At 49.6% G+C, this 21673-nt stretch overlaps 1 protein-coding gene across 1 annotated transcript in view; it reads left to right on the top strand.

Annotated features, from left to right (window-relative positions):
• The window catches only part of KCNH2 (potassium voltage-gated channel subfamily H member 2), a 59705-nt gene that overhangs the window by 17057 nt on the left and 20975 nt on the right, over positions 1 to 21673 (top strand). Inside the window, exons 3-6 of the mRNA XM_069083670.1 lie at positions 10513 to 10677; positions 12012 to 12449; positions 13275 to 13486; positions 20654 to 21076. Coding sequence (XP_068939771.1) covers positions 10513 to 10677; positions 12012 to 12449; positions 13275 to 13486; positions 20654 to 21076 — 1238 coding nt within the window. The remainder of the gene's footprint in view (positions 1 to 10512; positions 10678 to 12011; positions 12450 to 13274; positions 13487 to 20653; positions 21077 to 21673) is intronic.

The following is a 21673-nucleotide window of genomic DNA, read 5'->3' as shown; positions in this document are numbered from 1 at the left end:
CTCCAAAAGGAGACAAGGTCATACCTGCAGAGGATCTGCAAAGGTCAATGAGGCTAGGGACTGAGAAAAGGCCACTGGATTTGGCCATTAACATATCGTTGGTAACTTTGGAGAAAGCAGCTTCGGTTGAATGAGCTCAGAAGTCAGATTGCAGGGGGGTTTAGAAGAAAGGGAAGGGAGAAGTTGAGGCACTGATTTTGGACTGCTTTTCTCATAGGGTTTAGCCATGAAGGAAAGAGACATAGAGGATGGTAACTGGCAGGGATGGTCAGATCGAGTGAGGAGTATTAAGTCCTGGGGGGACAGCTAGATGGTGAAGTGGAGAGAATGTAGTAGATAGATTGCTGTTCCTGGAGACAGGAGGACCTGATTTCAAATCTGTCCTCAGATACTTGCTAGCTGTGTGACTCTGGGAAAGTCACTTAACCCTATTTGCCTCAGTTTCCTCATCTGTAAAATGAGCTGGAGAAGGAAATGACAAACCGCTCCAGTATCTCTGCTAAGAAAACCCCAAATGGGGTCACAAAGAGATAGACAGGATTGAAATGACTGAACAACAACAAACCAAGTGGCAAATGAAAATCAGGGAGAAGAATTGTTTCAAGTCATTCAGTTTATGGTCAGGCTGATTCTTCTTGAATCAAGTTGATAAAAGTTTTTTTTTTTGAACAGGTATGTTCTCTGAATTGAAAAAATTAGTGATATTTAGTCCTTGAGATTCAGTTACAGGGATGTGTTATTGTACTGATTGAGGACTACAATTCAGGGGTACTCTGATCACTCAGTCAATGAGCAAGTAAATATTGATTGTCAACTAAGCATTCCATATTCGGCTAGTGACAAGTTGTGCGGTCCAGATGGGAAATACAGTAGGTAGTCCTAGGAAAGAGAAATCAGTGTGAACTGGGGCAGTTAGGGAAAGCTTCAAGCAGAAGGTGGAATATAAGCCCTGTGAAGGGTGACAAGGATTTGGATAGAGCAGAAGGGAGGAAAAATAGGATGGAAAGTATAGATTAGCATATTGAATTTGGAGGAGAGTGAGGAAACTGGCTTGACTGGAGTAGAGCGTGCGACCTGGGGAGAAGCAGAAAGTAAGGTTTAGTAGGTAATACTGTTAATACAAGAGTTTTACTCTTTACGTTTCTTTTCTCACAACAATCTTATGATATAGGCAGTGTATTTTTTATTCTCATTTTACAGTCGAAGAAACTGAGGCTCACAGAGGTTGGATGACTCGTGCATGGTCACCCAACTAATTGATTTTATCTCAGATCCCAGGATCATAGACCTAGCACTGGGAGGGACGAACCATCCGGTTCAGTTTTCTTGTTTTACAGATGAGGAAACTGAGGCTAACAAAGGTTGAATGACTTGACATTATGTCTGAGGCATGGTTTGAACTAATACTTCCCTGATTTTAAGCCCAGTAAGCTTTGGAGCTAAGATTTAAACTCAGGTCTCTTGATTCCAAGCCTCCTATGCTTTTTTTCCCATTGAATTATCAAGATCCTCGAGGAATTTGTATTCGATGTGGTAGGAAGGGCACTGTTGAAGTTTTTGAGCAAGGGGTGGTGGTGTGAGGACACAGCATTTTTAGGAAGATTGCTTTGGCAGCAGTATGCAGGAAGGATTGCTGGGGGGAAGGGAAGGCAGTCGGGGAGACCAGTTGGCAGCCATTGTTGTAATTCAGGTGTGAAGTGATGAAAGTCTATCCTAGAGTGGTCTGAAAAATAGAAACACTGAAAATGTGTTTGGGGGCTTGCGGTTGGATGGAGAGATTAGTCTACAGCAAGACGAGGGTTTTTCATGAACAAGTATGATGGCAAGCTCACAGGTGTATCACAAGTTTAAAAGAGGTCTGGAAATTGAGGGGTAGGATGCTTATGACTTTTGGGTTGCTATGTCCCTCCTGGCTCATCCTCGCCTGTCTCACTTTCTGTCTTCTCTATACCCCTTCAGGTCTCTGACCTTACTCAGCAGTGGGGGTTGAGCTCTTGACTCTGTGAAAGGCTGTGGTTATCCCTCTGTTCCCTGCCTTCAGATACTCACAATGCCTTGGGCTTCTCTGGTCCCCACTAATCGCTCCAATTCTCTCGCTGCCTATAGCCTACAACTTTTCGTATTCTTGCTGTCCATCTACTCATTGCTGACCTCGGGGGCCCATAGCCTCTTTGACCTTCCCCCATCTCTCACCTCTTTCTCCACACTTGCCTCTGCTGTAAGTGGGATGTCAGCAACACTATGGCCCCAGACCAGAAGCTGCTGTTTCTGCTGCCTCTTCCTGTCGCCGCCACCAAGCTAAATATAACCTGACACTACACAGCCAGCCCTGAGCCGGAGACAGCATCTTTTGCTGGGGGCGGACAGGAATGGGGTTGAGCCCCTGCTCTCCAGTCTCAGCCTGGCTGTAGGATTGTCCCCAGCAGGGACCAGAGCAGGGCAAGGAGCAAGAACAGTGACCTTCCCCGGGGTCATCTTTTTAAATTTTTTTTTTTTTTTTTTGCTTTGGAGGGCAATTGGAGTTAAGTAACTTGCCCAAGGTTACATGGCTAGCATTTTGTATGTGTGCGTGTAAAGTGTCTGAGGCTGGATCCGAACTGACTCTGGGGCCAGCACTCTACTCACTGCGCCACCTAGCCGCCCCATGGGGTCACCTTTTACCAGCAAGGGTAATACCTTCTTCTAATTTATGTAGCAGCTGATGTTTTCTCAAGTATTTTCCTGGCCTCTATCTTATTAAATCTTCACAATGAACCTGTGGGGTAGATAGGCCAGGGATGATATCTTTCCCTTCCTTGCCTTTTACAGACGAGGAAACCGAAGCCTGGAGAGACAGGTAAATAACTTGTCCAAGGTCACACAGCAAGTGTCAGAGCTGGGATTTGAACACAGGTCTCCTGACACCAAGCTCAGTGCTCTTCCCATCACACCATTCTGCTTCCCCAGGGGGAAATTCAATTCAGCAAACATCTAAGACCCGAACTGTTGCTTTGCTTCCTCCCTCCCCCTTCTATTTACTTCTCTTCTCAAGGTCACCCTTGCCATCTGCCCCTGCAAACCCTAGAATCGTTATTGACCCTGCCCTCCCCCGGCTCTGAAAGCTCACGGCATCCATATGCAGCACAGTGGAGCATTGCTTGCTTACCTAAGAGTTGGCCCGGGCTGGGCAAGGCCCAATTCATGCAGCAGGGCCCGGAGGCGCTGAAAGGGAATCAGGGTTTGGGGAAATGAGCAGCTGCAGGGTGGATGGCTGTGTGTGTGTTGGCATTAAATGAAAACGACAGATTATGTGCTGATGAATTAACACATAGTATTTGGGAGCCTGCAGCTCAGCCACTTTCTACAACTGGATTGTGTTTGCCGACTCTTGCTGATTTCTCCCGAGTCTCCCCAATTCTCTTTACCCGTCTCTCTTCTCTTTCTCATCCCCCCTCCCCACCTCTCTCTCTTCCCTTACCTGCTTCTGTTCTCATCCTGCTCTTCCTTTCCCATTTTTACTTACCCCATACCCTTACCGCCAGGGTTAGGGATTTGTGTGCCTAAGGCAAGATTTGAAAATTTTTATCTTCCCTGTGTTACCATCCACCGGAGGCTCTCAGCCTTCACTGTGACACGTGAGATTTAAGATCGCAAAGTCAACACCTGTGTGCCTTGGAGACTGGGATTGTCTGGCATTAAAATATGTGCATTTACAAAATGGAATGCTAAAGAAGCAGACTTGGTCTCCCCCTACTTCCACCAAAACCCTGAAATAACCCACTTCAAGTCACACCAGAGGTGACTGCTTACCTCGCTGCCCTCTGGTCCCACGTGGACCATCCCTTTCTCTACATTTCATCCTCATTGTTGCCCCCATCTCTATTTCTGTCTCCATCTTCTCCCTTGCCTCTTGGGTGGTTTGAGGAAAGAGCCTCGGTCTAGGAGCCAGGAGAGCAAACAGCATCACAGGCATTAGCGCTGGGGAGGGCTCTTAGGGATCATCTTGTCCAATTCCCTTCTTTTGCAAATGAGGAAACTGAGGTCTGTAGCTGAGGCACCTCACCTAGGGCCACGTAGATCTGAGATTTGAACCTGAGATTTTAAATTCCTTTGGTCTTGTTCCTGGGCCTCAGTTTCCTCATTTGTAAAAGTGGGCATCAGTGAGAGTAATGGACTCAGTGTTCTGTAGTCATTGAGATTAGTGGTCTCAGTGTCCAGAGGGCAGTGCATTATCTACTCTGAAGGCTTGGTGTGAGGAAAGCCCTTTATTCTTGTGAGTTCCTATTAACCCTAACCTACTCCTTTCCTTTGCTTCTCCTCTTCTGAGCCTCTACCTTCAACTCTGGAGCCTGCCTTCTGGGAAAGGATGATGCCTTCAGCTATAGGGGATGGTAGGGGGAGGGATAGATGTAAGGGCAGTTGGGCTGAGAGACCAAATTTATTGAGGCTGTGAATTTGTAACTGAGGAAACCATGGCCAGAGGGTTCCTAGCTGGGATGTATGTGTCAAGGGGATTGAGGAGGGGAAGAAGGTCTGTTTCTGGAGCTGTGCCCCTTTGTACTTTCTGTTGAGAACATACTGGATTTTCTTATGTTTAAACCCTGTCTGTCCCTTTGGTTTTGGGAAGAAAAATTTTCTGGATGTGGGGGGCTCTCATGGCCCTTCCTTAAAAGTCGTCAGTTAGGTAGTATGGTAGACTTTAGAGCTGCTGAGCCCAGGCCCTTTGACAGCAAATTTTTTATTTTTTTACTTTGTTAACACCTACCTACTTGTGGTAGAGAGGAGATGGGCAAGAATGCTTAAGGGCCCCTGCTCTGGGGCATTCCAGGAATCAGATGGTATTGGATCCTACAGGTAGCTCTTGGTCTGTGTTCAGCTGGCCACTAGAATGTCCCCTGAGCCAGTTCTCCTCTGGTGACTGGCATTGAGGACAGTTCTGTAGTAGCAGGGGGCTACATGGTCCCTGACTCCATATTTATCCTTGCCTCATTCTGGTGTCTAGTCCTGGTCCTTGTCTAGTGTCCATTCCCCACCCCTCTCTTCTCCCCAGAAGATCTCAAGATTGTTGGACTGAGGCTGCCATGAAGTGGTTCTCAGTGGTACTACAGCTCTAAGTTCTGGGGAGGTTTCAACCCAGGTGGCAGTGTGCCAGCCCAGGCCTTGCCAGGGCCTGATGCTCCTCTCCATTTACTGTGATCCCATACTCAACTCTGTTTCCTCCAGTTCCCAGGGGAGCCAGGCTGACTGGAGCCATATGGGGCTAGGGGATGTGAGGAAGAAAAGGAGTAAGAATGAAGGCCCGGGAGAGAAGGATATAGGAGCTGGGGTCTGAGGCATTGCTATGCCTTGCAACCACATATGCACTCAATTCCAAATTTTATTGCTATATTTTTTACATAATCTTTGTTTTCCAATGTATTCCACCCATCTCAGAAATCCATTCCTTGTAATAAAGAATTTAAAAAAGAGGGACAAAAAGCTCACCCAAACTCACCAATACATCAGCCAAGTCCAATATCATATGCAGTGTTCTATACCCAAAGCTCTCCACTTCTGCAGAGAAGAGAAGCAGGTGCATTCATATTGATCTTCTTTGGGGCAAAGCTCAGTCATCACGATTCTATAGCATTCAGTTGTGTGTTGTTTTGTTGTTCTTTTAATTTACATTGTTGTAGTCATTGTTTATGTTGTTTTCTGGGTCTTGGTTGCTTTGCTTTGTGTTGGTTCACAGAATTCTTCTTATGCTTTATCCTCATAATTTCTTATAGCACAGTAATATTCCATTACATTCAATGGACCATAATTTTTAGCTATTTCCTTAATTGATGAGCGTCTGCTTTGCTCTTTGCTACTATAAAAAGTGCTGATAGAAATATTTTGGTGTATATGGAGGCTTTCTTTTTATTGTTGCTCTCCTTTGGGGGTCTTTGCTTAGCAGTGGCTTTTCTAGGTCAAAGGATATGGATGTTTTTACCACTTTCTTAGCCTAGTTCCAGGTACCTTGCAACCATATTTGAAACCAGTACAAATCAGTATTTTTTTTTTATCACTAGGGTGTATGTACTATTTTTTCATATCTGGAATGCACTTCCCTCCCATCTTCACTTCTTAGACTCTTTGACTTCTTTCGAGGCTCAGCTTGGGTGCCACCTCCTCCAGGAAGCCTTCCTAGATCCTCCTTCCTCAATTCTTCATGTATTATATTTAGGTATAATGTGAGAGGGAGAGATACAACCCAGTTGCATAGACAGCCATTCAGGAAATCTAGGGCTCATGTTCTGTTTCCAGCACAACATTGTATGACCATGACAAGTTGGAATTAGGATTAGCCCTCAAACAGCTCTGACACCTGAAGGTATAGACAGGTTGCCAACCTGTATCAGTAGAGGGCATTTCCATGTTAGCACTTGCCTGTACTGATTGGAAATTGTAGGGTAACAGATTTAGGATGAATGTAAGCAAAACCAATTTTGTTTTTTAAACACTTAAAATGCCCCGGAGTATAGAGGGGTGATTGAAGCACTGTGTTTCTCATCACTGAAAGTCTTCAGACTTTTGGGGCTACTATTCCTGGTCAGATACAGAATGCATTAGATTATCTTTAGGACCTTTCCAATTCTGAAATTCTATTCTTACTCAACTGGCCTTGGATGCTAAGCCCATTACCCACACTGAACCACAGGCACTGAATCCCTTACCTTCACCAGATCTAACACTCCCACTTTCTCCTGGATCTTTAGCCCATAATCCTTGTTGAATTCTTGTCACTGAGTTTATTACCCTTACTGATCCCCAGACACTTTCACTGACCCTGGTGCCCATAGCTCACGACCTCCAATGATGCCTCAATCATAGACTCCTTGACACTAATGGACTTCACTCATGCTTATCACTAGACTTTGGTCTCATCATCCCTACTGATGCTGTGACCCATAGCCCATCACCTCCGATGACTAGGGGACCCCTAGATCCTTCCCCAAATGGCATGAAAACACTGTCCACCTTCAATGGCCCAAAGACCCTGAACCTATCACCCCCTTGTCCCCTGAGTCCATGATAATGTCTGATATTTATATAATGCTTTAAAGTTTGCAGGTTATTTTACAGATATTATTTCATTGGATTCTCACAGCCACCCTGTAAATTAAATGGTATTATTATTCCCATTTGAAAGACCAGGAAACTGAGGCTGAGAGGGATTAAATGATGTGCCCAGGGTTGAACAGCTGCTGTCAGAGTCGGAATTTGGACTTGGGTCTTCTGACTCCAGGTCCAGCATTCTATCTACTATGTGACCTAATTATGCCTTTGGCTATTAACCCTCACTGACCCCATATAATAAATACATCACTGCCACGGAATCCCAAGCCTATCAACCTCTTACCCTTATTGATCCCTGGACCCTCAAATCTGCCACTGAACCCCAGAGACTGAACTCATCAATAACACCGACTCCCAATGAAACCATCACTTCCACTGATCCCTGGACGCTAAGTCCATCACCCCTGATGACCTTCTAGACCTTAGGTTATCACACTACCGCCCCCATCCTCTGGATCTTCAGTACACATCCATCATTGAATCTGACATTGAGCACATCATCCTCACTGATTCCCAAATCCCTTTTGGGTCCTCAGCCCATTGCTTCTTGAGACACTGAGCCCATTATTCACACTGACTTGCAGACACTGAGTCCACCCCCAGTGACATTCATTGAGCCTATAGCTTCTACTGACTTTTAGGTGACACATTTAGCTTCACTGGTTTCCACCTCCCTCAGTACTCCCAGGCCTTGCCCTTGGGCATAGTTGGAAGTTGCCTGCGGTGCCCAGATCTTGGCTGTCCCGTTGTCCCGCCTTTTTGCCTGGCAGGCATCCCTGCTGCTGCCCCCACTTTGATCCCCAGGGGCCCTGGGCTCACCCCTCCCCCTCCTACCTGCCCTAGCTTCAACTCAGAGACCTTGTTTGCAGAACGGCCTGTCTTGTCTGGCTCACAGATGGGAGGGAGCTGACTGTAGGCATTGGCACGGCCCCAGGTAGGTCTTAACTGACCATTGTGGGGGCTGGTGATTGGGGGACATCTTGGAGAAGCTGGGCAGAAAGAGAAAAAAAAATGAGGACACCCCTTCTTTCCCTCCCTTCCCCCCTTTCTAAAGCAGCCGACTCTTCTTCCTCTTTAGCTCTATCTCCCTCAGTCATCAGGCACTGCTCCAGCTTACATTTTTGGAATAACCGGGACTTTGGACACATTCAGGAAATATTTTCCTTCAAATAGTTCAGTTAGACTACCAGGGCCAGGGGGCCCTGGGTATAGGGGTGGTAAAGGAACAAGGCTGATTAGGGATGGGGGCTCATGTTTGGGGTCCTTACTGCCATGAGGTTGAGGAGAACTGAGAGTGCCAGGCATGCCCTTGGGTTGGGGTCATCTGGCAGGGTTCTCATTTCTAGGCTCTGGGTTTTCATATTGGAGTGCCTGGGCTGTGTGGGGTTCATCGGGGTCTGGACCCCTGCAGTTGGGGTGGGGAGATGTGATTTTCCAGATAACCTGTCAAAGGGTTCTCAGTTCCAGCCTCAGGGGAATCTCTGAGACCACGTTGCTAGGGCAGTAAGTATCTATGATTTCAAGGGTCTCTAGAACCTGTGGGCTGGAGGTCCCCTGGGTCTCTGGCCATTCTGTTGGGCCACTGGCCAGGGCCAGTCCCCACTCCAGCTGCGGCTGGCCACAGCCATATTTGGGCATAAACTCCAGGCAGACTGTCGGAGTTCCAGGCAATCTCCTGGCCCAGCCCCCAGAGCCTCCCAACTCCACAGCTGTGCTTTGGGTCTGGTGGGGGCTAAGAAACCAGGGGGTTTGGGACAGGAGAGACGGAAGCAGAAAGAAGATGCATCCTGATGTGTTACTGCTGGGGTGGCCCTGAAGGCCAGGGACACAGGGTGAGTGGGAGGTTTTTTGGGGGGATGCTACCCTTAGCTGGCTACTCCTTTGGCCCATCCTCCTTAGCTTTAGCATCTTTTCTCTGCTCTCCACCCCCCAACTTGACTTCAATGGATCTCATTCCATAGGATTAACCCACAGCTGTCAGAAACCCCAATCTGATTTGTGTCCTTATCCCCCTCCGTTTCCTCTCCCCCTCAAATTCAAAGGAGTGGGGTGGAGGAAACACTGCCCATTCCTTTCTGGTCCCTTTACACTGGTCCTGAAGTGAACTCTTCTCCCATCAGCCTCAAGGGTCCTGTGCTGGAGAGATAAGCAGAGAGTGCTCAGGGCCCCCATTAAAAGAAGGCCTCTTGTAGTCACTGAACAGTGACCTGCTTAGGATGCTCAGCCCCTCCCATATCATTTCAAAGGATTCTCACCTCAATCTTTGTGAGTTTGGAGCCAGACACTGAATGAAGTAAGGAAGTGAGGTACAGGGAGTGAAGATAAGAGCAGGAAGTTAGAGGGGGATTGGAGCATGGGGGAAGGGCTATGTACATAGTGGGGCCTAAATGTCTACTGTCATCGATGCTGCCACTGTCCCCACTACTGCCCCCACTTCTAGTCATCACTACTGGTATGACTACCATTATCATCACTATTGCATTTATGTCCATCACCTTTGCTATCATAAATATGGAGCTGTTGTCCAGACTAGTGATTTTGTTGGGAATTCTTGGGCAAGGATGTCCCCTCCACCCGTGCAGATCAGCAGCTGTTCTGCAATTTAAGGATCTTAGAACACTGCCTGAAGCTCTGAGAAGGTTAGTGACTTGCCCAGGGTCACTCGGTGTCAGTGGTGGGGCCATGTGGCCATCTCTCTATGCATTATCCCACAATGTCCTTCACTGAGTTATCAATTAACATTGACCTCCAGGGTGCACGATGCTTTACTAGGTACTATAAGGGAGGACCAGTGGGAGACACCAGATGTGGGCATGTGATTGTTCCTGACAAGTCAGAATAATATGAAGTCAGGGTAATGAAATAAGCCATTGTGGGGGCATGGAGTGTGGAGAAAGCCCTGGTTATGGTTGGTAAATGTGAGGGGCTGAATGCTTTTCTCCTTTACCATCTTTAGTTTACCTGTTGTAGGGGCTTCAATGACAGAGCAGAGCCTGAGCCTGAGGGAAATGTAGAGATGGAGTAAGAGATCAATCAACCAATAAACATGTATTAAGTGCCTGCTACAGTGTCAGGCACTGTGCTAAGTTCTGAGGATATACAGAGGCAAAAGACCCTGTCCTCAAGGAGCTCACAATATAAAGAGACATATAAACAAAGATACAGAAACATAGACAAGGCAATGGAGGAATGAGAAAAAAAGACAGGTAATAGAGGGCAAGAGACAGATGGGATAGAACAGATGAACTAAGAGGGGTGATGGAGGTAGAGAGACAGAGAGGGGCAGACACTGGCTGGGACCCTGTTAGCTTTGGGGCATTTCTCTTGTTTATCTTGGTGCCTGACTCCTTAGCACAGGCTGCTAGTGACTGCTAGCATAGGGAAAGGGTTACTCACCCCTGCCCTTCTCATGCCCTGGGTCTGTCCCCTCAGGTAGCTGCTTCTTGTGCCTGGTGGACGTAGTTCCCGTGAAGAATGAGGATGGGGCTGTCATCATGTTCATCCTCAACTTTGAAGTGGTGATGGAGACGGAGTTGGCGGGGTCCCTGGCCCATGACACCAACCACCGTGGCCCTCCCACCAGTTGGCTGGCCCCAGGTAGGCACTCATCTTCTTCACCTGCCTCCTGGGCTGTCCTGGGTATCCACAGTGAACTGCTCACCCCCATGGAATTGCCTTCAGCATTTCTCACCCTGAGGATCACAGTGGGAAGGAGAAGGTGCTGGGGGAGGGTGGGAAGAGCAGCATTTGGTGTAGTTTTGGGGTAGACTATGTGCCTTTTGGTTCAGGTACGTTTCCTCCGAAAGTGCACTGGATTGGGAGTCAGAGGATTGGTTGAAATCTTGGCTCTGCCATTTTCTACTTCTGTGGCCTTGGGCAGGTCACTTAGCTCTTCTGGGTCTCGTTTCCCTCATCTATAAAATGAAAGGAACTAGGCTAGATGATCTCCTCAGCCCCTTCCAGCCATAGATCCTCGGGTGCCAGGTGGTTGGCGGATGGACCTGTCACTGGGCTTGGTAGAGTCAGGAGAGGAAATTTGGTGGGAGATCCCTTTGCTGATTTGTGATGGGCCAGCTAGTGAGCTCTTTTTATTTGGATTGGTGTCTCTGTTTTCCTTTGAGGCTGCCCTCCTGGGATAGACTTTCCTTAAATACTCCTAAGAGCATCAGACCCGGAGTTGGGAGACCTGGATTCTAGATCCAGCTTTGCCACTGACTGTATGACTGTAAGCCAGTCATTTGCCTACTTTGGAGCTCTGCTTTCCCATCTAGGAAATGGGGACCATAAATGGGGATAATGACCTCTATCCTGTCTACCTCACAGAGGGTGTTGTGATGATCAAACGAGTTCCCTAAGGGGAAAGTGTTTGGGGAATTATTTTTTATTTTTAGGAGATCATACAAAATACTCAAAGGATTTGGGATTTCATTGGCTTAGGGAGCAGCCGTCATGTGAAATCTTTCTATTAAGGCAGATCACAACTGATCTGTGACTTAGCAGATGAATACCAGGGAATTATCTGAGTTCACTTTTTTTTTTGACAGATTAAGTGACCTGTCCAGGGCTATGCTACTAGTAAGCGTCAGAAGTAGAATTTGAACCCAGGACTGCCTGGCTCCATGTTCAACACTTTTTGCTCTGCTCTGCTCTACTGACTTTCTATTTATTATTGTGCTGGGGTTATTCTTCCTCTTTCCAGCCTTTTCCTCTCCCCTTGCTCTGCATTTCTGACTGCTTCAGCTTCCCCTTTGGGGGGTGGTGGGTGCCCCTGGTAAGGGTCAGATTAGATTATTCCTTAGGTGCCTTCTAACTCTGAAACTCTATGGTTCCATGAGTGACTGTGAAAGAGGGCTTCTAGAGGCAGGGACAGGACTCCTGGGGGTCCTCTGCATATTGTGATTCTGACTGTCTGCCTGTTTCACTTTCCACAGGCCGTGGCCGGACTTTTCGATTGAAGCTTCCAGCCCTTCTAGCCCTGACGGCTCGGGAACCATCACTCCGGCCTGGTGGCCCGAGGGCTCCAGGGGCAGTGGTGGTGGATGTGGACCTGACACCGGCCCCTCCAAGCAGCGAGTCTCTGGCCCTAGACGAAGTGACATCTTCACTAGATAACCATGTGTCGGGGCCTCCTGGCCTGGCTGAGGAGCGCCGGGCTCTGGTGGGGCCTGGCTCCCCTAGTAGTGTACCTCTTACGCACTCCTCACCTCGGACCCGGAGCCTCAACCCTGATGCCTCGGGCTCCAGTTGCAGTCTGGCCCGGACCCGCTCTCGTGAGAGCTGTGCTAGCGTCCGACGAGCATCTTCTGCTGATGACATTGAGGCCATGAGGGCAGGCACGATGCCCCCACCCCCCCGCCACGCCAGCACTGGTGAGGGGGCTGGCTGGGGTACCAAAGGCTGGGGTGGGGAATCCATCCCTAGGCTGGGGAAACAGGCAAAGAGGAACGGCTTCCATCAGGAGAGGGGCTAGGATAATGCGAAGGATAATCTGGGGCTCGCTGCCGCTCGGGAGTAGAGAGCAGCGGGAAGTCTGGGAGCTCTGTGTGTCTGTGACCACAGATGGGGTTCTTGCCTCCCTTTGTCCCAACCCCTTCTCCATCTGTTACCCATCCTCCCCCTCACTCTTTCCATTCCTGCTCTCCTGTTTCCTCTGTCCCCACAGATCCCCTTCCATGCCAGTGAGATGGGAAATCCCATTAGCCACTTATTTAATCCCATTAAGCGTCCATTCATCCCATTAAATGTCCATCCCATTACATTCTCCAACTCGAAAGACCTTTCCTGGCATCTGGATCTCTAGAACTTGAATCCAAGGGGCGCAGCCGTTGTAGCGATCTCCAGGTCCAGCTGCCGCCTACTTTTCATCCAGTGGCCCGTGTTTTGGGTCCCTTACTCTCAACCCTTGGCCTTGATCTCTTAGAACCACCTACCCAACTCACCTTCCTGATCTACCTGTCCCCTTTTTGCTGTTATCCGCCTGTCCATTGGCATTCTAAGTCAGCTGTTGCCCTCGTGTATTTAACCTCCTAACTGTCCCGCCATATTGCTGACCGAGTCGTCCCTCTATAATCTGGACTCATCTATCCCTCTGTGTTTCCAACTCAGCCGTTTCCCCATGTTCCTGACCCAGCTGTCTCCCATGCCCTTGCTGCCTGACCCCTTGACCGCTCTCTTCCTTCCCCTGCCCAACCCAGGGGCCATGCACCCCCTACGCAGCAGTCTCCTGAACTCCACCTCAGACTCGGACCTCGTCCGTTACCGCACCATCAGCAAGATTCCTCAGATCACTCTGAACTTCGTGGACTTGAAGGGTGATCCTTTCCTGGCCTCACCTGCTAGTGACCGTGAGATCATTGCCCCAAAGATCAAGGAAAGGACCCATAACGTCACTGAGAAAGTCACCCAGGTAAGGGCTCTTCTCCCTCTTCCTTGCCGAAGGGGTCTGGGCTCTCCACTGAGGCAGGATTCTGAACCTGGGGAAGACGTGGTCCACCCAGAGGCCTGGTTGAGAGGAGAAAGGTGGACACATGACTGAAGAGTTAAGGCATGCCTTTCTAGAGAAGTCATGTTGAGGAGTGAGTGAAGTTCTCTTCTGGGAGAATGTCCCAGAGGAAAGAAGGCAGGGGGTTAGAATTTGTCGCCTGAGACTTATACATGAGACACATTGGCAGGGATGGTCTGGGGCGAAAGGTTAGTCAGAGCTGGGAGAGGAAACAGCTTTAGGGGAATAATGAGAAAATCCAGCGGATTAGAGAGAAGATGAGGGAGACCAGGGAAGGTTCCATATCTAGGGCCTGGCAGAGGGGTGAAGTGACACAGGAAGAGATGGATGGTCTTGCAGACCTGGCGTACTGAAGAATGGAGACAGAGATGGGAGTAGGAGAGGAACCAGCCATGGGAGTCCTGGGGAGAGAAAAGCAGAATCCTGGGTAAGGCCAAGCAGGCTAGAGAGATGTGGGGCTGGAGGCAAAGTCAGGATCCAGCCCCATCTTGGGGAGTGGGAGCGGAGGACTATGAGGAAGCCTAGGGAAGCTGGCTATGATCCAGGTGGGGAAGTGCAGGACTCTTACTTAGGCTAAAGGGAGGAGGAATGCCCTGAGGTCATGGGGACCGGGTAGACTGCCTCTTTTGTTCCACTTACTTGTGGGGATGGAGAAGAGGGAGCCAGAAGCCAATGGAATGGACTGAGGAGAAATGAGAGAGGCATGAGTCCCCTAAAAAGAGGACAGGAAGGGCTTAAAGCAGGGTTCCTTCCTACCCCCTGGGCAGCTCTAGTACTGATTTCCTGGTTGGGTTCAGACTCCGTAGTCTCTGACTTCCTGCCCATCTGTCTGTCACCCACTTTCTATATTGCTACAGTCTTTCCCCCGCCCATACCCCCCCCCCCCAATCCCGCTCTGCCCATAACTCCTTCACATCTAGGCCAGATGGACCATTTCAGCGGAGGGGAGAAGGGGGGTGGTGATGATAAGATGAGGGCAGGACCAGGGATAGGAGTGTCTGGGTGCCAATCTTTCCCAGCCTGGGATTAGGCAGCTTAGTGTCCCCTCCTTTTGTCTTTGGGTTCCCCAGAGCTGCACCCCGTTCCCTTCTAGCTCTTTGTTTCCTCCCGGACATAGAGGGCATCTGAGGCTGGAGCAGCTCTCTTCTCCATTGCTTTGCCAGAGTCCCACTCTGGGTCCTCCTCCTAACTGGGCCTTTGGGTCTCAGCCAGGGACAGCCCCCTCCCTCCCCCCATGGCTCTTTCCTCAGCATGGCCTTCTTCTTCCTCCTTCTCCACTCTCACCTGGCTATTTCCACCCGCTTCTCCACTTCTTTTCCCACCTCAAGTCCCAGCCTTCTTTTCCCAAATTCCGCACTCCCTTATTTGTGTGTATCTGCGTACATTATTATTTTTATGGGTGCCTATATGTCTGTGGGATGCACGCACGGGTGTGTGCAAATGTGTGTGTGTCCATCTGTGTGTGTCACTGTGGGTGTCTCTGTCTCCTGCTCTGTGCTCAGGCCGGACTGGGGAGGAGGGGGTGTAGGGGAGACCATTAATCTGCGGTGACAGGCCGGGCAGGCAGCTGGGGGGAGGGGAGAGGGCTGCAGGAGCATCTGCAGCAGGAGCAGCTCAGCCGGAGAGCTGAGGCCTGGGGGGGGGAGAGAGGGGGTGGCTGTCAGGGCACATGGGGGCAGGAGGGGGCGGGGGTGAGGGGGAGCCCAACATAGCAGGGGAGAGAGGGGGGGGGAGGGGGGGGGGGGGGGGGGGGGTGGGGGCGGGGGCTCCGTCTGCGGGTGTTGGGCGGGCAGCGGGCGGAGTGGAGAGCCCGGGCAGCTGAGCCGGCACCGGGGGGCGGGGGCTCGGCGGGCACCGGATGGCATGAGCGGGGCTGACCACTGTTGCCTGTGCCTGCTGCCAGGGTGAGCCAGCTGTGGGGGACAAAGCCCAGATCCCCCTTAACCCCCTGGATCCATGCCAGGGACAGCTCTTGGGGCCATCCTGCCAGCTATCGGTGCCCATCCCTTGCTGCCCCTCGCCCCACCTGACCCAGGGGTTCCTGAGGTGCCGTAGGGGAGCAAGCCCAGGTCTTTGGACTGGTGCGCTGGGGGGGGAATAGAGAGCTCACCATGTCCACAGCCAGGAAGTTGAGTGGGGCAGGGGCAGAGGCCGGGGCTCTACTGCCCAGGCCCAGGAATGCCCGGGTGCGGCGTGCTGTGCGCATCTCCAGCCTCGTGGCCCAGGAGGTAGGTGACCCACACCCCTCCCTTCCCCTGTATGAAGGGGTGCTGAGGCAGACCATTAGGGACGCATGGGGCCAAGGTGGGATAAGAGAGCAGGGAGCTCAGTGATGGTCCCAGGGAAAAGAAGAGAGGTATGGGGGAGACTGGATGATGTGAGAGGATGGAGAGACTTGGAGTGATAGTCCGGTCCTCTCTCAGTCCTTTATCTGGGGCTGTAGGGTATTCCCCGAGTCTCTTAATTCAAGGAATCCCCCTTACACAGACCTCCTCCCCCTGCCCCACCATGACTACCAATCTTCCAAGATGGAAGGGACCTGAGAGACTATAGCGGGAGAAGGATGGGCCCATACGGTCTGGCACAAGATTACCTCTCTCTGCTTCGGGACCCTGGCTGGCAAGAGAGTCCAGATATGTTGTATGAAGGGCCTCTGTGCTCCTCCCCATGAAGCCACTGTCTTCTTACTCCAACCCCCTGACTTGTGTATCTCAACAGAGGTTTTGACTGGGTGTCTTTTGGCCCTTGTGGTCTAGGGACTGCAGAGATGGGGAGATACAGGGGCCAGAGAGGTGAAAAGAGCTGATTACCAAGAGATGGAGACAGATGCTAAGTAGCCCTTGTTAGGCCCAGATACTGCCCCACCAAGGAAAGAGAGAGGAACAGCCCTGCACGGGAGCTCTTGCTTGGCTATATATGGGGAGGGCCTGATCCCAGACAGGTCTTTTGGTCTTTTTCTTTACTTTGTCTCAGGGAGATATGAGCAGTTCCTGTGCCCATGGTCTCTCCTGGCTCTATAGTAGAATGCATATCAGTCAGAATGGGCTTTGAGAGAAGTAGGAGGGTGAGGTATACATGGGATAGTGTCTTAGGGGAATTGGGTGTTAGGGAAATAGCTTAGGGAGAATTGGGGAAGTTGGAGGATGGGTCCTGTGTACCTGGGGGGGGGCAGGAGATCAGGTGAATGAAAAAATCTTAATGGGACAAGGTCTTGACAGTAAATAATGGAGCCCTTGGGTTAATTAGGCTCAAAGTGCCTTCTCCAGCCATAATTTCACCCCCTAGGATAGCAGCAACAGCCACCAGATCACCTCTGGTCAGGGCAAGCCCTTGGTGACCTGTTGCTTATGCATCTGACCCTTTATGGATAGCCAGGAAATGTGGCAGGAGCAGCTGTGACGCTGTAGGGAGGGGCAGATGACCTTGCCCTTCTTACACTCCTCAGTCCAAGTGGGGTTGGGGTGGGTGGGATGGAGTGATCCAAGACTGAATTGAAGGCCAGAACTCCAGCCAACCTTGCACATGGCCTCAGACTCGAGATGCAAGATTTGGTTTTGCTCACCTCTGAGTCCAGGCATGGATCCCTCCATATCAGTTTGCAGCTGAAATCCCCAGGGATTCTAAGTGGTGGAGACCCTTGGTTTCTTAACCATGCCTTTCATCCCCAATCTGCCTGCTTCATGAACACTTTCTCGTGTGGCCAGGAGGGGGGAGTTTCCTTTCTCCACCTCCCCAGATCTCACATCATGCAGAGCCCTGCACAGGGGCTGAGGTCACTGAAGCAGTGAGGTCTGGTGGGAAGAGCCCTGTTCTGGAAGCCAGGGGATCTAGAGTCTATTCTCTAGTCTTCTGTTACCTAATACCAAGTCTGTAAGCGAGCTGCCAGATACTGGGGCTTCAGTTTCCTGATCTATAAAAGCAAGCAGGTTGGGCTAGGTCTGAGGCTCATAACCTTTTTTAGTATCATGGATACCTTTGGCAGCTGGGTGAAGCCCATGGCGTCCTCAGAATTAGGTCTTTTAAATGCTCAAAATAAAATATAGAAGGTACCATGGAAAGTACAGTAAAATATAAGGGGAACTAAATTATATTAAAATACAGTTATCAAAATGTCTTGTTTTAAAAAACAAGTTCACTGATCTCCTGAAATCTATCTGTAAACCCCTGGGCTAAATGATTTCCAAGGTCCTTCCAGTCCTTAACCATTTACAGTTCTGGGATGGTCAAAGAATGATAGCAAGGCAAGAAGAGGTGAGATGGCTAGAAGAATCTGGGATGGGTAATAATGGTGAAGAATATGTTGCATTTTGGGGCTAATTTATTGCTTTTCAATACATCCTACCATATTCTCTTTATGACACTTGTGTGAGGGTACGTAAGGCAGCTGACCCTATTTTTGACAGATGTAGAAAGTCTCAGGAAAGTGAAATGAATTGCCATAGGTCACACATGCATAGGTAGCTGATGTCAGTATCAGACCCAGGTTTCTTGGTCCAAGGATCTTTCCAACACAGCTGTCTGTCTACTATGTGTCTTGTGCAAGTATGTTTATATTATGGCGGCAGGAGTGAGAGTAATGGATGAGCTGGTGGGAATGACGATGGCTGTAAGGTTGTAATTAAGAGCATTGGGAATGAAGTTAAAGTGGAGAGGTCAGGGCTCCTTGTGAGTGCCATGTCCTATAGTATCTGGGGTGGGAAGGCCAGGGAGGTCAATCATAGGAATCTCATTCTAGGTGCCTACACTGACCTCTTGCTTTCCTTATTGCTTGCCACAGGGGCTCTGGCCAATTCTCTGCTATTCTATAAATTGGGCATCTTAACCTTTTTTGAGTGTCATAGACCCTTTTGGCATTCTGGAAAAGCCTATGGACCCTTCTCACAACTTTGTCTCTAAATGCATAAAATTTTTTGAAAATAGTGTTATAAAGAAATCAAAACAGTGAAAATACAGATGTATTTTTTCCCATTTAAGTTCACAACCTCCCTGAAATCTAGTGGTGGACTCCTTGGAGGTGTGTGGATCCCAGGTTAAGAAGCTCACTATAACCCTTCTGCCATCTCATTGCCCTCAGACCTCATTTCATTGTGTAGCCTGACCCCCTGACTCTGTGGCTTACACTGTCTATGGAGAGGGCCAGGGTAGCTGACAGCATGAAGTCTGAGTTAAGTGGGGAAGAAGTCCATAGCTCTAGAGAATGTTTGGGTCTTTAAGTCCCTGTCTATATTCCCATGATATTGTTTGGCAGTCCCAGGGCCTCTGGCCTCCTCTTCTCTAATGTCCTCTCAATCCCCTGTCCCCTTCCTGTTCCTCCTGTCTTCCCAGCCCCTGCCCAAGGGAGCATGGCTTAGGCTAATAGCTATTCCTATAGCTGCTTTCTTTAGGCTGCTGGGAATATGGAAAAATGATGTTCTTTAATTAACTGGAGGAGACTGGAGACTCAGGATGCTGGGAAAGACTGAAGCCTGTCTCCCCACCTTTTCTCTTTAGGCAATAGACACAAACTGGCTTGCTGGTTGGTATCTTATAAGTAAATCTGCCCCAGATACATAGGCCCATCTTCCTTCTTCTTTAAGTTTGCCCTCACCCCTAATTTGGGGAGATTTTGTGGGGTGAGTGTGAGCCTAGCCTTCTGAGTCATTGTATTGCCTTAGCTGCGTGGCCTGTCTGGGCCATGCCATCTCCCTTCCCCCACTCCTTCATCTTCCTTCCTTCATCCTCCTGCTGAGGAGTGAACAGGGAAACTGAGGAACAAGGGGAAGGGAAGCAAGATAGACAAAAACTTTTGTGGCTAGGGGGTAAACAGGGTACTCTGATGTCAGAATCTTGGCGTGATTAAATCGTAGGTGAATTTGATGCTAGGGGCATTGTAGTGGAAAACTGGGTATATGTGGGTAAGTAGAGGGTGGGGTGTGGTTCATGGAACCACCACCTTTGTAGTTTTGCACTGTCTTCCTTCCCCAAAGCCCAGAGAGGTGAGGTTTGTGACCTGGGGGGTGGATGTCCCTGCCACAGCTCTGTGGAGGCTTGCCTGGTCTTTCTTGGTGGCTGTCCTAGATTTCATTCCCCAGCTCTTACCCTGCCCCTCACCTTGTACCTCCCTTTACTATACGAACTGTTCTCTGAATTTTTTCTGTGAGGGCACACAAATGTATATGTTTGTGTGTATATAGTGTGTGTGTGTCCCTGGATGGAAGACATACAGATGATGGATTATTTCCCCAGGCATGTACTTCTATGCCAAGGGCATAGGATCTGTGCCCATATCTTCTATCTGAGTGTACAGAGGGACCATAGCTAATGGCTATAGCTGTACCTTCACTTTCTCTGGAGTGGGGCTGATTTCTGTTTGTGGCTTCACTTTCCTGGGTTAGCAGAGGGAGCTGCTGATTGGGGGTGACTAGGGCACTTGGATTCCTAGTTTGAAGGGGACCTAGCAGATACTAGCAGTGTCTCACACGGGTCCTCAATTTTGGACCCTACAAGACTGGACCTGATAGGATCCAGGCTTTTATTTGGTTCTAGAGGCATATTATTCTTGCCACCAAATACAATGGGTGTTTTGACGTACACATGGAGAATGTAGTCTTTGGGGTTACCCTGTAGCCAGAGACAGTGTGGCATAGTGGAAAGAACATTGCATTTGGAGTCAGAGGACCTGGGTGCAAATCCTGCTTTGGGCCCTGATCACCTTTTGTGATTAGCCTAGCTAATTCCCCTTGCTGAACCGCAGTTTCCTCATCTGTAAAGTGATAGATTTATACTTGATGGTCTCTGCTATCATACATCATATGAACCTATGACTTGGTGATCCATAACCCTTGTGTCATTCCTGGGAGAAGTAGTCACTGGGACTCATTGCACTGAATGATGGGAAATGTAGTCCTGACACCGTATGACATTTAAAGAGCCAGGTTAGACTTTCTGACCTTCCTGCTCAGCTGGCACCTTCCCATTTCTACTGTATCTCCTCACTTGATACCCATTCCTGAAGGTCCTGCCCCTTGGGACTCCTCTGGCACTCCTGCCTCTTTCATACCCACATCTCTCTCTTTGCTTACCTTCTCCCAGGTCCTGTCCCTGGGTGCAGACGTGTTGCCTGAGTACAAGCTGCAGGCGCCGAGGATTCACCGCTGGACCATTTTGCACTACAGTCCTTTCAAGGCTGTGTGGGACTGGCTCATCCTCCTGCTGGTCATCTACACTGCCGTCTTCACGCCGTACTCAGCGGCCTTTCTGCTGAGTGAGGAGACTCCACCGGCCCCTGACTGTGGCTATGCCTGTCAGCCCTTGGCGGTGGTGGACCTCATTGTGGACATCATGTTCATTGTGGACATTCTCATCAACTTCCGAACCACTTATGTCAACGCCAACGAGGAGGTGGTCAGCCACCCTGGCCGAATTGCCGTCCACTACTTCAAGGGCTGGTTCCTCATCGACATGGTGGCAGCCATCCCCTTTGACCTGCTCATCTTTGGCTCTGGCTCTGAGGAGGTGGGGACAGGGAGAGTGGGAGGGAGGGAGGGAGAGGAGGGAGGGAGGGAGGAAGTGAGGAATGGAGGGGAAGGAGAGAAGGATCAAGAGAAATGAGAGAAAGATGAATATAAGGATATAGAGATAGAATGATGAAAAGAGGGATAGAAAGAAGGATGAGAAGCAGGAGAAGGGAGGCATATACGGAGAGAAATCGTGGAGAGGAAGAGAGCGAGAAAGGGATGAAGGAAAAAGAGAAGGATAGAGAGAAAGGTGAGGAAGACTAAGAGAAATGGAGAAAACTGTGAAGAGAGGAAAGAAGAAAGAAATGGAAAGAGGAAGGGAAATTTGACGAGAGGAATGGAAAGAGAGGATAAGATGGAAAGAGCAATAGAAAGAGGGAGAGAACAGAGAATTGAGTGAGTAGAGGGAGAAAGAAATGGAGGAAGAAGGAAAGTGAAAGGAGAGAGAGAGAGGGGGGGAGAGAGGAGAGAAGAGAGACAGAGAGCAAAAGAGAGAGAGACAGAGAGAGAGACACAGAGAGGAGAGACAGAGAGAGAGAGAGACAGACAGAGAGAGACAGAGAGAGAGACAGACAGAGAGAGACAGACAGAGAGA

The sequence above is a fragment of the Petaurus breviceps genome, unplaced genomic scaffold (assembly GCF_028583685.1).
Source record: "Petaurus breviceps papuanus isolate PSGF00001 unplaced genomic scaffold, PetGlider_PUasm1.0 115, whole genome shotgun sequence".
Lineage (NCBI taxonomy): Eukaryota > Metazoa > Chordata > Mammalia > Diprotodontia > Petauridae > Petaurus > Petaurus breviceps.
This window is presented reverse-complemented; position numbering and strand designations above follow the sequence as displayed.